The sequence below is a fragment of the Eriocheir sinensis genome, chromosome 41 (assembly GCF_024679095.1).
Source record: "Eriocheir sinensis breed Jianghai 21 chromosome 41, ASM2467909v1, whole genome shotgun sequence".
NCBI classification, from domain to species: domain Eukaryota; kingdom Metazoa; phylum Arthropoda; class Malacostraca; order Decapoda; family Varunidae; genus Eriocheir; species Eriocheir sinensis.
The window spans coordinates 3,399,214-3,415,473 of NC_066549.1; the positions used below are offsets into that span (position 1 = coordinate 3,399,214).

The 16,260-nt window shown below is 43.5% G+C and overlaps 1 protein-coding gene across 1 annotated transcript in view; it reads right to left on the bottom strand.

Moving 5' to 3' along the window:
- Nucleotides 1-202: 202 nt before the first annotated feature.
- Nucleotides 203-16,260, bottom strand: part of LOC127009513 (hemicentin-1-like) — a 216,806-nt gene continuing 200,748 nt past the window's right edge. Inside the window, exons 10-13 of the mRNA XM_050882629.1 lie at nucleotides 5,919-6,212; nucleotides 2,617-2,792; nucleotides 1,462-1,594; nucleotides 203-741 (exon numbers count right to left, since the gene is read on the bottom strand). Coding sequence (XP_050738586.1) covers nucleotides 293-741; nucleotides 1,462-1,594; nucleotides 2,617-2,792; nucleotides 5,919-6,212 — 1,052 coding nt within the window. The 3' untranslated portion in view covers nucleotides 203-292. The remainder of the gene's footprint in view (nucleotides 742-1,461; nucleotides 1,595-2,616; nucleotides 2,793-5,918; nucleotides 6,213-16,260) is intronic.

Here is a 16,260-nt window from a genome sequence, read left to right on the forward strand (position 1 = left end):
TTTTTTTTTTTTTTACAGCTTAAGAAACAGCTCAAGGGCAAAAAAAAAAGGTGCAGAAAAAATCCCGAAATGAAGACCTTTGTTGGAGCAAGATGGACTACACTAACATCAGGCAGAGGAGTGGAGAATGTTGAGAAAGACATTTATCCTGTAGTGAACTGTTAATGGCTGCTGCCGCTGATAATGATGATGAAGATGATGGTGCACAGAGTATAGTGTCAATGAATTAGTGTTTGTGAGTTTGTGTGTAAGAGTTAGTGTGCTATTGTACAGTATTACAGAGGGTAAAAAATCATCCTACCTGTGTCTCCCTCTCTAGGCAGGTGGTGGTGTGGTGTGTGGTGATGGGTGACTGATGCTCGGCGGCCGCCAGGAGGATGTGCTGGTGGTGGTGCGGGTGGTGGTGGTGGTGCGCGGGGACGGTGGTGGGCGTGGTGGTGGCAGTGTCACCCGCGTCGGACTCCTTGCTGGGGGAGTCCTCGTGGCGGGAGTGGCGGCGGCGGGCGGGACGACGCGTGCGGAAGGTGATGAGGAGGATGAGGACGATGATGATGAGGATGAGCCCCGCACCGATGCCAAGGGCCGCGGGGATGAGCGAGTTCATGGACAGCACTCCCAGGTACTTCTTGCGGCCGCCGCCCTCGCCCGCCTCGCCGCCTCTGCTCCCGTTACCGCTGCCACCTCCGCCGCTGCCGCCGCCGCCGTTCTTGCCATCCCGAACCTCTGCCTCTGATGGCCCGTCTGTAGGGACGACACACGAAACAAGAAATGAGAAAACCTGCCCCCCAAAAGGAATGTTCTGAATTAGGCCTAGAAGCATTCACCCCAAGATATTATGAATTGTTTATGTTTTTTCCGTAATGCTGAATGTTGTGTATGCATAGCCACTCGCTTGCCAATGGACGCACTTCCCTGAACACAACAGAGAATGGCACTGGAACACAACCATCCTGAACAAGCACGCGCGGCACTTACGCACACACATATACACACACACATAGTTTAATGACTACTGAAATGGAACACACAAACACAGCACATTCAAAATTCTGTTGTTGTTGTCCATCAAACCCACAAAATCAGTGAACAAAAGTTATCAAAACAAAAAATCCCCTCGAACAACATTCAACAGTATCAACATAACTCGTCCTCCCTCGCCACACACAAACAAATGTACGCTTAAAAAATAAAGGCATGCATGAATGTTGGGAATTATATGATAAAATATGATAAAATACGTGGCAAACGGATATTATTTAATCTCGTAAAAATACAAATAATTAAGAGTACACACACACACACACACACACACACACACCAGCTCTTCTCCCCCCCCTTTAAAAACACACATTCACACAACACACAACAGACCTCCCCTACATCACACCCACCCACACCCACACACAGACACCGAAACCCACACCCACCCACCCCCCTACATACACACACACACACACACACCGCGGGCCTGGAAGGAGGAGCCGGAGGAGCGAGGCGGCCCCGTTAGGATGAGCGGGACGGGGCGGCTGGAGCCCTTCTGGTTGTAGGCCGAGACGGTGAGGCGGTAGCGGCCTCCAGCACGCAGCCCCTCCACCTGCGGGCAAGACGAGTGGCTGGTAAATGTGGCACCTTTGAATGACCGGGTTTTTTTTTATACAGCGAAGGAAGCAGCACAAGAGAAAAAAAAATCATCTAAACACTGCTCCTATAAAAGATAGTAAAGATTTGTGGTCAAGAGAAGGATCAGTTTCGGATGGGGAGGTGTCTTGATACTCTCCTGTGTAAAGGGAATAAAGAGTAATGAGAGATGGGGAGAAGAAACGTGAGGTGAGGGACATGAAACTACACGAGCGTCCTTTTGTCCGTGATTTCTGATTCATGTCGCTGTTTATAGCAATGCCAGGGAAAAATTACTGCCAAATAACCTTAGTAAGTTGAGCTTCAAAATGTACGAGACACGGATGGGGACGCAGACACAGCTATGGATCACACACGCATCACGGACACATGGACGCCCAGCCCAGTCATAGCGGCTGTGAATTATTGGTGCATTGTGAAGGGAATGGAGAGTTATGAGCGGTGGGACACGGTGGCGTTGGATGAAGAAGGAGGGTCAGGGGTAAGGGACATAACAGGACAGCGCACATAAATCCTGTTGTGCTCAAGATCTATAAGTGAACAGGTCCGCTGGTCAACTCAGATCCGCTCCTCACATGTTGTCCACAATCAACTCTTCTCAAGGAAACTTCCGTACGACACTAATATCAGATGAAGGACATTTAATACTTATAACTGCTTTTTCGGCCACCTCTTCGGATTCTTTACAGGAGCAGCGGGTAGCGGGATTTTTTTTTATTGTTGTTTCCTTTTTTTGTGTGCCCTTGTGCTGTCTCCTTTGCAGTAAAAAAAAAAAAAAAAAATCTGGGCAATCTTTGTTATGTATAATTGTGGAGTTCTTTCACTTCCCTGCTGTGCCCATGTTTCTGTTTCATTATTCTTTTATTTTTCATAATTCCAGAATGGACGCCTCATCTCCCCTCCCCCCCTACTGCCAACAAGTTAATGAGTGGATAAATGGGTGGGGAGGGGTTAATTAAGGGCATGGAAGTGACTCACGAAAAAAGTTGGGCTGGAGGCGGTGAGGTTGAAGGCGTGGTGGGCGCCGTCTTCCATGGTGGCCTGAAGCAGGAAGTGTTGCGGCAGCCCCCCACTGTTCCCCGCCGTGCACTTCACCCTGACGGAGGTGCGCGTTCGCTGGCCCGCCGTGCAGTTCCTGGGCGGCTCCGGCTTACCTGAAGAAGGGTCACGAAGGCGTCAGATTGTGAGGGGAAGAGACAGGGAAAGAACAGACAGGAAGGCATCAGATGGGGTAAGAGGAGACAGGGGAAGGGACAGAAAGGTGGGAGGAAAGGGAGAAGAAGGGGGAAGGGACAAGATGGGTTGGTGGGAGGAGACAGGGGGAAAGGGACAGGAAGGAAACAAATAAGGGATGGGGAGAAGAGGGAGAAGGGACAAGATAGGATCAGATGAGTTGGTGGAAGGACGCAGAAGGGAAAGGGCAATGGAGCCAGATGGGGAGGTAGGAGTAGGGGGGGGAGGGATAGGAGGGGCTCAGATAAGGGACTGGGAGGAGCGGGGAGGAAGGGGTCAGGTGGGAGCGTGAGAGGAAAGAAACGAAGGGAGAGAAAGGGGTAAGATGGGGGTTATGGAAGAAGACGAGGAAAGGGAGGGGAAGGGGTCAGATAATGGAGTGTGGGAAAAATGGTGTGTCAGCGTAGAATTAGGAGGAGGAGGGCGTAAGGGGTGTAGGGAAGGGGAAAGGACAGAGAGAGGGGGCGAGTAAGAGTAAAGAGGAAGGGGGAGTTTAAGGGAAAGCAGCGTGGATGAATTATGGATGCTACGTCTTTGTTGGCGGGAATAAACAGTGACATAAATTACCGGAAAAACAGCTTCATTCCGGCGGCTGCTGGAATGACGGGAGGCAGCGGAGGCGGCGTCTGCATTAGTCTTCCAATGACTAATGTGGGGCCGCCGCGACAGGAAATTACGTTGTCATAAAGTAAGTTTATGCCTTGGGTCACTGCACACGCCTGGCCCCACGCGATGGTTTCAGTCGGGCCTGTGAACGGCGAAACGACCGCCAGCACAGGGTCGTTTGTGGCCTAGGCATGGGGGTTGTGGTGGTGGGTGCGGATGAACAACTTGCTTACGAACACGAGTAACACACAGGAATAAATAAACAGATGTGCCCCAGAAGCGACACCACACCAAGCCCGCACCAGATAACCTCGGACACAAATTGTATGTATGACCATTTTTGTCAAAGGAGCAGTAATGAGCGGGCTTTTTTTTTCATTATTGTTTTGTCTCCTCTGCTGTAAAATAAAAAAAAAGAAAAGAAAAAAAAAGAAACGACTGACCACCGGGTGACCAGAGGAAACCCGATGCATTACAGATGTTGGTAACGTCACGGACATGTTTTTGAAGGACCCCTCTGTGACTTTTTATTGATATTGTCACGGATGAATTTTATAACGGTACCTCTATGATGCTCACGCTACCCTCTGTGTTCCTCTTTTCCAAGATCGTATTAGCTGAACAGCGATGGGCATAAATATTGTAAAAAAATATTTGAACACTAATTACTAAATACTGAATAGAAAATATTTCAATATCAAATACATTACAGAAAATGTTAACGCGGTAAAGTAATATACACAGTTCTTGAATAATGATGTTAAATACAATGTCTCAAGTCCTTCTTATTGATTTGAAGTTCTTGTTACCTTTTGACGCAAGGGGCTTAGGAAGAAGGCCACCAGAATGCCACAATAGTTATTTTTAACTGCACCGATGAGAATAAATATAGTCTTCAGTGTAGCACGCCCACCCACAAGTACGAGGAATATCTGCAAATATCAAGAGTGAATCCATTTCTTTTTATTCTTTCTCTGAACCTCGTGGCTGCAGGCGTCTTTCATGCGCTCGGGTTTTTTTTACGCATTTGTTTTCATCAATCTAAACGCATCCGACAGCTTTCCTCTCCGGGGAAAATATTATTTTTATACATAAAACTGAAAAACTGAGTTGGAGATGATAATGAAGTGTGATATTTTACTGGATATTCTCTTGTTGGCAAAAGCCATGGTTGTAGCAGGCAGACCAATGTGAACCATGAGTGATTTAGATAATGGATGACTGCCACGTCAGGGCGGCCTTACCAGGTTGTGTGGAAAGTATCTTTTCAGACTAAAAATATTCAGCCTCATCAACACAGTGATGAGTGAAGGGAACGTTCCACTCTTTGAGCTTACCGGATATCTGTTCAACCTCATTGATTAGCTTATCACGAGCAGCCGCTAGCGTGCTCGAAGAATCTGAACTTTTGTTGAGGCTTATCCGAGTTTGATGAAACATGATAAACTGCAACAGGAAGAGGATTACGGCACTTCTTTTAATATATATATATATATATATATATATATATATATATATATATATATATATATATATATATATATATATATATATATATATATATATATATATATATATATATATATATATATATATATATATGTATATATACATATATATATATATATATATATATATGTGTGTGTGTGTGTGTGTGTGTGTGTGTGTGTGTGTGTATAAATACGTATTCGAAAATATCAAGTCATAGGTTGATGTATCTTAATACTGTATAAATTAATAAGGAAATTGTATTTTATATATAGTATTTATATACAATTTGTGTATAAATGTGTGTTTAGGTGCTTTATTCTCCATCTCTGTCGCTGAGCCAATGTGTTGGACAGACCGGTGGTGGTGTTGTGGCCCTGCGCGGTATATTTGCCGCGAGGACTAACGACCAACACCACTATCATCCTATCAACCACTTTTTGGTGCTTGCCTGTGAGTATTTGTCTCGGTGTGTTTGTGAGTGTGTGTGTATTGCAGCGATGGGATTAACACATATATATATATATATATATATATATATATATATATATATATATATATATATATATATATATATATATATATATATATATATATATATATATATATATATATATACATATATATGCAATGTGTGTGTATGTTGTCATGCACCGCACAGTCGAAGTTTACTTGCAGGCGCTATGTGCATACGCACGGCTGGGGGTGGTGTGAGTTGGGTGTGTATGAGAGTGTGTGTGTGTGTAGCTGTGGTAGCGGGGTACGGTGTTGGGGTGTGCTGGGGGGTGAAGGTCGGGGAGACAGCTTTTGCGTCTGCCTGCGCGTATTTGTCACACTGAGTCATCATACACTACACTCGCCACGAGATATGTGGCAGACACCAAGTGGAATATGCAAGACTGCTGATGTGTGTGTGTGTGTGGGGGGGGGGGGGGGGTCAAAATGCAAAACACCGGCAGGCAAGATTTGGAAGACGCACGGCTCCTGCTGCGTGCCGATGGCGTTGGAAGCCCAGCAGAGCAGCGTCCCGTAATCGAGGGCGGCGATGGGCGTGTAGGTGATGACGCTGTGGCTGCTGGAGGAGGTGTAGCGGCCCTGCGGTACGTCGATGGTGTCCGCCGTGTTGTTGAAGGTCCAGTGGAAGGTGGCCTGCAGCGGGTTGGCCTGCACCGAGCACGTCACCTCCGCATCCTCGTTGTGGCTCACGGCGTAGCGTGTCACCTGCCCCGGCGCGCACACGGGGGCGTCTGGAAGGGTTCAAGCAGTACATGAGTTTAACCCCTTGACTGCGGATTTCCTACGAGAAGACATCACGAAGCTACAGGAACGGATCAAAAAGTGGTTGCTACAATTCAGTGAAGAAAATATAAAGTCATGTACCTTGGAAGGGGAATCCAGCATACCAATACCACGTGGGAAACACTCCACTATCCACCACAGAGGCAGAGAAAGACCTGGGAGTTTATGTTACCAGGCTACCAGTGAAAGCCAAATCCGTGCCAATCGCAGCGGACGGGTTAAAGATACACACCGACCGGGCACGTCCTGCAGTAATATAATGAGGTCTTCATTTCAAACTGGTTCATCAAAAAGGAGGCAGAGGAAGAAACTGATTCAATATATTAACGGGAATATATGACAGGGAGCGCGTTGTTTCACTCATCCTACGACGTCATTCCTGGGCTTCACTCCGAGGAAGTCTTAATGCAGGTCACCTTCATATCCCAAGAAACTCACGACAGTATCCATCAACCTTGCTTTTGTTGGCGTCCCCCTTTGTCACCTACATACAGGATTTTCCCTTACAGATACAACCCGGTGCTATGTAACGAGAGATTTCGTTCACGTACTACGCAGGTAATAGGCCTTGATTTGGTTTCATTGAGCTCGCCTATTTGACACAACGTCATTCCAGTGATACCCCATGATTCCGCGAAGGCATTTGTTAACAAAGGCTTCAATTTGTCGCTTCAAGTTACTATTTAGTGTCCATTTCTCACACTCATAATGTAAGTGGGAAGGATATGCGACTTCAAGAACCAAGTCTTCGTTTCTCGCACAGGTATGGAGAACGCCGTATAGTACTCGTGCTCAGCGGATGCAAAAAGCCTGGGTGAAGCAAGTCATTCACTGGAAGACCTCTTGACGTGACCTGCCGTTGTTTTGCACTATGCCACTTAATTAAGTATATGAAATTTTCCAAGATCTCGATGTCCTCGCATAGTGCATATAGTTACAGACATATACCGAGAAAGTTCCGCCGCATATGAATCAGCTGCGGTCTAATCAAGTGCAAGATCGTTTGCGTCACGCGAGGCATCTTCGAGGAGACGAATAACACCCAAGTACATTTACATACGGACCGGGTACGTTCCGCAGTAAATAACAAGTGTAGTCAAATCAAGTGCGTGATGAAGATGTATCGAGTGTCTGCACATTAGTTAACATCGCCGCACTGCCCGACGCGCACGCATGGGGAGAAAAATGGCAGAGGGTGCTCATTAAATCTCAAGCACTTCTCCAGTTACTCACGCAAGGAAAAAAAAAAAAATCCGAAAATTGAGCTGAGGTTTAAAAAAATCCCTCCATTGTCAAAATTAAGAACTATCATCAACCTTGATTTTGACGAGATTGCATTTCTAACCTTTCTCCAGTTTTCCAGAATAACCTATTATTTTTACTGTTATAAGAACCAACTGGAACGGAGTGGACAAGTTGGCGAACATATCCAACATAACTACAAAACATAAACACACACTGAGTACGTTCATCAGTAAATGTCAGGTGGGATATAATCAAATCACGAACCATCGGAGAAGAGACAAGCAGTGCACCGGAGAACAAAAAAATATCGATCTATGACTCAAATCAATCTCAACCTTTGTCTTTGCACGCTTCCATTCACCTATCTCCTAACCTTCTTTTACCTTCATATTCCCTGCTCCTTACCACGCGGGAATAAGCTACCTATTTGCAGTAAGTTAAGAGAGAAAGGTGGGTCTACATACCTGTCCATACACCATAAAATTACAAATAGTACAATACCCGGACTAAGTTCCACAGCAAATACCACATGTACTCTTTCCCTTAGTGTTGCATGAATGCGTATCGGCTGCTAAAACTTTATAAAAAATCGTCGCATTGCCAAAAATAATAATGTACCATGTGTATGTATGCTTATTATGGTGGTTAGAACTATTAATTATTTTGTCGACTTATTTTAAACTATTTCACTGTTCTTCGTAAAGGAATAAGGTATTTTAAGAGGCAAGGGACTGCGCCAGAGACATTTACCTGCCTTGGCCAATACGTTCTTAAAGAATTGTAAATTACTCGATACATTTAACCTTTGGGACCGTGATTGTGTTGAGAAAGGGTGCAATTTTCGAGAGGAGAGAGAGAGCGGACCCCTCTTCCTCTGTCTCATCCTCCTCTCTTCCTCCTCCTCCTCCTCCTCCTCCTCTTCCTTATAGGCAACTCACGTGCAGGCGACACTCTTGCCTCCCTCTACTGACGCAACTCTCGGCGTTATAAGAAAGAAAGATTTTTTTCCCACCAAACAAAAAAAAGGAAGGAATGGAAAGGCGGCTGGGTACGAAAATACTAAACGGAATCTTTATAGGGTGGGGATATTTGTCTGGCTGTTTACGTTTCTGTCTGTCTGTGTGTCTGTCTTTCTGTGGTTCTATCTGTCTGTCTCTGTATGTCTTTCTCGGTCTGTGTCTGTGTTTGTTTATGTATGTTTCTGTCCGGGCTCGTTTTTCAGTCTGTTTGTCTGTTTCTGTTTGTGTCTCTCTTTCTGTGTGCCTGTGTATCTGTCTGTCTGTGTCTGTCTGTCTGTCTGCTCCTGTCTGTCCGTCTGTTTTTCAGTGTGTCTGTGTATGCCTGTGTGTCTGTCTGTCTGTCTGTCTGTCTGTGTCTGTCTGTCTGTCTGTTTCTGTCTGTCCGTCTGTCTTTCAGTGTGTCTGTGTATGCCTGTGTGTCTGTCTGTCTGTCTGTCTGTCTGTGTCTGTGTGTCTGTTTGTCTGATATTTTTCTGCAGCGCGCCTTTAACAGGAATTACCTAATTGATTCATTTAGCGCTGCACTCCAGCCGCATTGAGAAACAATAGCAATGCTCATGAGTGCACAAAATGGTACTCGTTCACGTTGAAAGGAAGGTTTATGAAAATGTTCCCGCAGTACTTCACTTTATATTTCTTCCATTAAAAACCTCCATCACAGCCTGTTTGCGGGTACATGTTTTATTTTATTTTATTTCTTATTGCTAAATTAAACTAAAAACTGTAAAATGGTAAAGTCTGGAATCATTTTCATGGTACATTTTTACCTACACTGATTTCTTTCTGAAAACATGTTACACAAGTACTGCTGGAAAATTATATTCATTGCTTCGTGTTGGACGTGAGGTACTGTAAACATATTCAGTGTCGCAACTGTGCTCATTTTACCTCAAAAAACACCTATTCAGTTACCATTTCTAAAACGACAGAGATGTAAAAGCCAAGTTTACTTCGACATGCTGGTCACTCCCGCCAGGAACACTTTGGTAATATCCACAAGTTTGGTATTTTTACCTTTTGTTAGCACGATAACCCATCATTGTACAAGGCCTCATCCATTTCGTCACCATACATATATTTACCCTTTTTTGCGATGGGGACAGCCAAGGACTAAAACGAGCCCGCAAGACGCCTGTTTCGCAGATAATTTTCTTTCATTTTAGAAGTGTTTTGATACTCCTCTTGAAGAATTTTTAAGACGTAGGAAGAAGGAAACACAGCGGAAGAAAAGCTCATTCATAATTTACAAGTGAAAGGGATGAGGGAACGAAGATACTGGTTACTCTCAGATCAATAAGCTGGACAGCATACCTAGCTTGAGTAGAAAGTTTTGCACAATGGGGAGGAGTGTAGCGGCCTGCAGTTAACAAGCATGAAAGAACAATGAGCATAACAATGTATTAATGTTTAAATGATTGTTTTTCACAGGTTATCAGAAGTTACCAACGCGCTCAAAGCCTGCTATGCCTGGTATACCACGTGACACACACAGCTGATGGTCCTGCCACAGAAGGGCACACATTCTCTCCGGCGAAGTGTCCTTGCCCGAGACGGTGTGTCACGGATCATCTGGGTCTTGGCACGACTCAGCCCTCCCGGGTCACATGCACCAGCGCCCTTTTCGGCGCGGATGGGAGGATCAGGACAGCTCAGCCGCACTGGACTCGCTATCGGAACACCTGACGACCTGTTGACGCGATATCGATGTTGCCTTAAGGGACATCTGTCAAGGGGAGCACCGGAAGGCAACATATTTCTTTTACAGTTTCGGATACAGACGAAGAGTTAAATTTGACATAAGAAAAACAACTACCTAGGCTTTTGTCCTTATGAATAGTATGCCTTTTATTTAGCAACATAATACTCTGTCTATAATGCCCAGCAGTGTTTGTGTAGCAGGCACTGTTTACAATCAATGAAGCTTTACATCCCATTGCCAACGTGCTGAGTATCGAAGACATTACTTAAGGAAATCGTACATCTTGGTAGTTCATTCAATATAGCCTCTTTCCCTGGTTCATCTCAATGCTTGAATCATTTCCTGCTGCTAAACACCGGTACGAAGCAAGGTTTTAAAACTTTCCAGCAGTACCAAAGACGACAAAGTGAAACATCAAGCTGATTATGATAATGAGGCTGCAGGTCAGGAAAAAGGGGGCGATTTATTTTCATCAAGCTGTTAATTGCTTATCACTTCCAACGTGACTGAATAAAACGGACAGGCTGGATTTTACTTTCACATTCCGCCGATATTGAGTCATGAAATTTCAGTTTGATAATTCAGGTTTGAGTTAACAAGAAAATTTAGTTTGTAAATACCTTTTTTTCTGATCATTATAAGCAAAACACTAGAAAAATAAGTTAGAGTATTGTAATTATGTTAATGAGGCCACAGTTCACCCAAAAATGCGAGTCTTTCTTTTCCTCTTAATTATCAGTAGTCTACCAATTTCGACATGACAGAAGTTCACGACTCTTCTTCATCATCAGCCTTATTAGCCTGTCTTTATACGGGGTCTCTGTCCTCCACGAATATAACAGACTTTCCCATCCATTATTACTCCTTCATAAAGTTGGTTCTGCTAAATTCATGTCTTGGCCAAAGCGAAGTCCTGTGTGCCGTCTGAAGGGTTCCTCTCCTCGGCAAGACGCGGCCCAGCATTGCCAGGCCGCCACTCCATCAGACCTCCTCGCCTTCCTCTCCATTATGAATTTTTTCCTCCCTTCCATAGTAATTTTTTTCATATTCTCATTTCTTTTGGACTCGTTGTGCCTGTCCCTGTCTCTGTCCTGGTTGGCTGTCTGTTTGTCTGTCTCTGTCTCATGGTTTCTTTGTCTGGCTATCTGTGTCTGTCTATCTGTTTCTTTCTTTCGTTCTCATTTGCTTCTCTCTTTCTATTCTTCTTTCTTTTCTTCTACTTTTTCTTTCTTTTTCTTTCTTTTTTCTGTCTGTCTGTCTGTCGGTCTGTCGGTCGGTCGGTCGGTCGGTCGGTCTCTCTCTCTCTCTCTCTCTCTCTCTCTCTCTCTCTCTCTCTCTCTCTCTCTCTCTCTCTCTCTCTCTCTCTCTCTCTCTCTCTCTCTCTCTCTCTCTCTCTCTCTCTCTCTCTCTCTCTCTCTCTCTCTCTCTCTCTCTCTCTCTCTCTCTCTCTCTCTCTCTCTCTCTCTCTCTCTCTCTCTCTCTCTCTCTCTCTCTCTCTCTCTCTCTCTCTCTCTCTCTCTCTCTCTCTCTCTCTCTCTCTCTCTCTCTCTCTCTCTCTCTCTCTCTCTCTCTCTCTCTCTCTCACTAGTTGTTTCTCCTTTTTATATTGTGGATTCCCCTCATTTTTTCATTCCCTTTTTCCCTGACAGATTGCCTATGCATTTTTTTACCTGCGAATTCTTTGATGAACGCTACACTTTTATCTCCCTTTTCGGTAATAACGTTTTGGATGCACCGCCGAGATGCGCCAGAGAACATGCAACTGCTGAAGCTAACTTAGGGTCATATTCTTAAACGTTCAGGCGTCCTAGCTCAAATATCTGATAAGGCTTTCGTAGGAGTTTTGGGCATTTTTAGGGATGGTTTTATGACCCTAGTGGTAGTTTGACTGTTCTTCTGTACCATGAACCTAATACAACACGCATTAGAACCTGATTAATATATGACAGGGCTTTCGTAGGAGTTCTGGGTATTTCCAGGGATGGTTTTATGACCCTAGTGGTAGTCTGACTGTTCTTTTGTACCATGAACCTATTGTTGTTGTTGTTCGTGGTGGTGGCGGTGGTGGTGGTGATGGTGATGGTGATGGTGTTAGTGTTGTTGTTGTTGATGTTGGTATTGTTGTTTGTGTGAGTGTGTGAAAGGTAGATAGATAGATAGGTGAATAGATAGATAAACAGATAGACAAGCAGATAGATAGATAGACAGGCAGATATGTAGATAGACAGGCAGATAGATGGACAGGCAGATAAATAAAGAGATTGATAGATAGACAGACAGACAGATACTGAGAGAGAGAGAGAGAGAGAGATTTTCAACCATGGCTAACTCCTTCACAACACCAAGCAACAAACATCACCTCTTCATCACCGCTCGACGGGCAACGGGCGCTGACGTAGGCAAGGATATACCCCCTACCCCCCCCCACCTCTCTCTCTCTCTCTCTCTCTCTCTCTCTCTCTCTCTCTCTCTCTCTCTCTCTCTCTCTCTCTCTCTCTCTCTCTCTCTCTCTCTCTCTCTCTCTCTCTCTCTCTCTCTCTCTCTCTCTCTCTCTCTCTCTCTCTCTCTCTCTCACTCGCTCTCTCTCTGTCTCTCTCTCTGTCTACCCCTCTGTCTCTTTCTCTCTCTCTGTCTCTACTTCTGTCTTTGTAGGTCTCTATTTCTATCTCTCTTTTCCTTTTTTTCCCAACTTTTGCTACTTTTTCTCCATCTCCTTCCTTTATTCCTCTCCTTTGCACGACATTTCTTTTTTTTTCTCCTTCCTTTTTTTCCCTTTTTTTACTGTCATTTACTCTCCTCTCTTTCTCTCCTTTCCTTCACTACATTCTCCTTTGTTCTCCCTCTTCTCTTTCTCATCTTTTCTACTAACTTGGATTACTTCTTTTTCTCTACCTCCTTCCTATTTTTTTTTTTGTTCCTGTCACAACACTCTCCTTTACTCTCCTTCTCTCGTTGTCACTCTCTTTGCTATCTCTAAGCTGTCCTTCTTTTTCCTACTTCCTATCTTCCTCTCCTTTCTTCTACTTCGCTGTCCTATACTCTTCCGATCCTTCCCCTCAACAATGTCCTCAATTTCTCTATGCCTTTTTCTCTCCCTTCTTGTTCTCACTCTTCTCTCCTTTTCTCTCCCTCTCCTTTTTTCTACCCTCTCTTTCTCTCTCTCTTCATATTTTCCTTTCTAGCCCCTCTTCTATCTCTATCTCTATCTTTCCTTTCCCATTCTTTCCCTCACAAACTCTTTTTTTTCTTCTTGTTTTATCTTTTTTACATCCTTTTCTAATCTTTTTATCGTTTATATTTTCTCATCTTAGCTTTTATATATCTCATTCTTATCTTTCTCTTTCACTCTTGCTATTTTTCCCCCTTTTTTCCTCTCCCTTTCGTCTGTTCCCAAATGTTTTCTTATCTCAATCGTGTTCGTCTTTCCCACCTTGTTCTCTCCCTTAGATAACAAACGCCTTTGATTCTGTTTCCACCATCCTTCCTTGCAACATCCATTTTGAGCCTCTCTTCCTCCTCCTCTTCCCCTTCTTTTCTCCCTCTAACCTTTGATTCATCCACTTTTGTCTTATACCTACCTTTTCCTGATCTCTCCCTCTCACTGCAGTTTCAATTTCACCTTTCAATCGTTTCCTCACCTCGTCCTCCTCCACTTCTCTTCTATTTTTACCTTCCATCCCAGTTATGCAATTTCCTTTCCTTCCCACTCTCCCCTTCCTTTCTTCTTTGTCCCTTTGCCCTTGTGTTTCTTTCCACTTCTATTTTCATTTCCTCTTTTTTGCATCTCCTTCCTTCCTTCCTTCCTCCCTCCTCTCCGTTTATTTTGTTTTCATTTAGTCATTCATTCTCTTTGTCGCTCTTAATTCTCTCTCCCCTTCCCCTCTCCCTCTCATTTTCAACCTTTTCCTATCTTTATCTTCTCTTTATGTGCTTTCCTTCGTCTCCCTTCTTCTCCTTCCTCCTCCTCTTCTATACCTCTCTAATTACTTGTCATCCTTCCCTGTTCTTTCTCTCTCTCTCCTCGTCTTGTCTCTGTACCTTTTTCTCTCCTCTCCTCCTCCTTCCCAACTTCTCCTTCTTTTTTTTTTTCCCCTTCTCCTTCCTTCACTTCCCTCCCATTTTTTCTTTGTTTCTCCTTCCACTGTCATTTCCTGTCCAGGCTTTTTTCTTATTTCTCCTTTTTCCCTTTCGTCTGTCTATCTCCTTTCCTCTTTGTTTGGTTATTAGTTTTATTTCCTTCTCCTTCCTTCCTTCCTTCGCCTTGTCTCTGTAATGTGATTTTTTCTCCTATCTTTTTCTCTTTTTTTTTTCTTCCTTGTTCATTCGTTACTCCAATCTTCTCTTCTTCTATTCTATTCCTTTTCTTCCCCCCTTCCTTGTTTTCCTTTAATTGCTTCTTCTCATTTGTTTCCCCATTTCTTCTTTCTTCATTCTATATTTTCCTTCAATTTCTTCTTCCTCTTCACTTCCTTCCCTCCTCCCTTACGCTCCCTTTCCTCTCCTCTCCTTTCCCTTCTGCTTCCTCCCTTGCTTGTTTTGTTTCCTCTCGTTTCCCTCCCTCTCTCTCTCTGTTTTCCTTTATCCATTCTCTGTTTCTCATTCCCTTGCATCCCTTCCTGTTATCTTCAATTCTCCTTCCTATCTATTTTCTTCTATTGTTTTCCTTTCTGTTTTCCTTTGATTGTTTTCTACCGTGTCTATTACTTTCTGTTTTCTTCTTTTTCTTCGTTTATTTTTATTCCTAGTCAATATTCTTCGTTTTGTGTTATCTTCCCTATTTTCATCAGGCTCCCCTTCCCTCATTTCTTTCCTTAATTCCATCTTTTATCTTCTATTCCTGTATTCGTTCTCTTCCTCTTTTCCTTCTTATCTCTTTTATTCTTACTCTCAATCAATATTCTTCCTGTTGCATTCTCTTCTCTCTTCCTTTCAATCCTATCTATTATATCCCCTCTCCTTATTTCTTCCTTAATTCCATCTGTTCTCTTCTATTCCTGTATTCGTCCTCTTCCTCTTTTTCTTCTTATCTCTTTTATTCTTACTCTCAATCAATATTCTTCCTGTTGCATTCTCTTCTCTCTTCCTTTCAATCCTATCTATTATATCCCCTCTCCTTATTTCTTCCTTAATTCCATCTGTTCTCTTCTATTCCTGTATTCGTTCTCTTCCTCTTTTCCTTCTTATCTCTTTTATTTTTACTTTCAGTCAATATTCTTCCTGTTGCATTCTCTTCTCTCTTCCTTTCAATCCTATCATCCATCTCCCCTCTCCTCATTTCTTCCTTAATTCCATCTGTTCTCTTCTATTCCTGTATTCGTTCTCTTCCTCTTTTTCTTCTTATCTCTCTTATTCTTACTCTCAATCAATATTCTTCCTGTTGCATTCTCTTCTCTCTTCCTTTCAATCCTATCATCCATCTCCCCTCTCCTCATTTCTTCCTTAATTCCATCCGTCATCTTCCATTCCCATCTTTTTATCGTTTTTCTTTTTACTTATTATATATTCTTAGTTTTTCCTTTCTTTCCTTTCCCTTGGTATTCCGTTTGGTATCGTCCCCTCCTCTCCTCCTCCTCCTCCTCCTCCTCCTCCTCCTCCTCCTCCTCTTCTTATTTTCCTTTCCATCTTTTTTTTCCTGTTTGTGTTTTCGATTCCTCTTCCCCTTTTCCTTCTTTCCTTGTTTTTTCTTTTTTTGGTTCCGTTTCATCCCTTCCCCTCCCCTCCTCCTCCTCCTCTATTTTTCATTTTCCTTTCCATGTTTTCTTTTGTTTTCCTTCTTTCATATCGTCGACAGCTTTCTTTTTCCTTCTCCTCTCTTTCGTTTTTGCTTCCCGCTTATTCTTCGTTTTTTCCTTCTTATTTCTTTTTTCTATTTTCTTTTCCATGCCTTCGCTTGTTTTCCTTCTTTTATGTTCTCGGATTCCCTCTTCTTTCTCCTTCTTTTCCTTTTTCTTTCTTTTTTGCTTCCAGTCTTTTCTTCGTTTCCCATTCTTTCCTTTCCTTTCCTTCTTTCTATTCTCTTTTCAATGTGTTTTT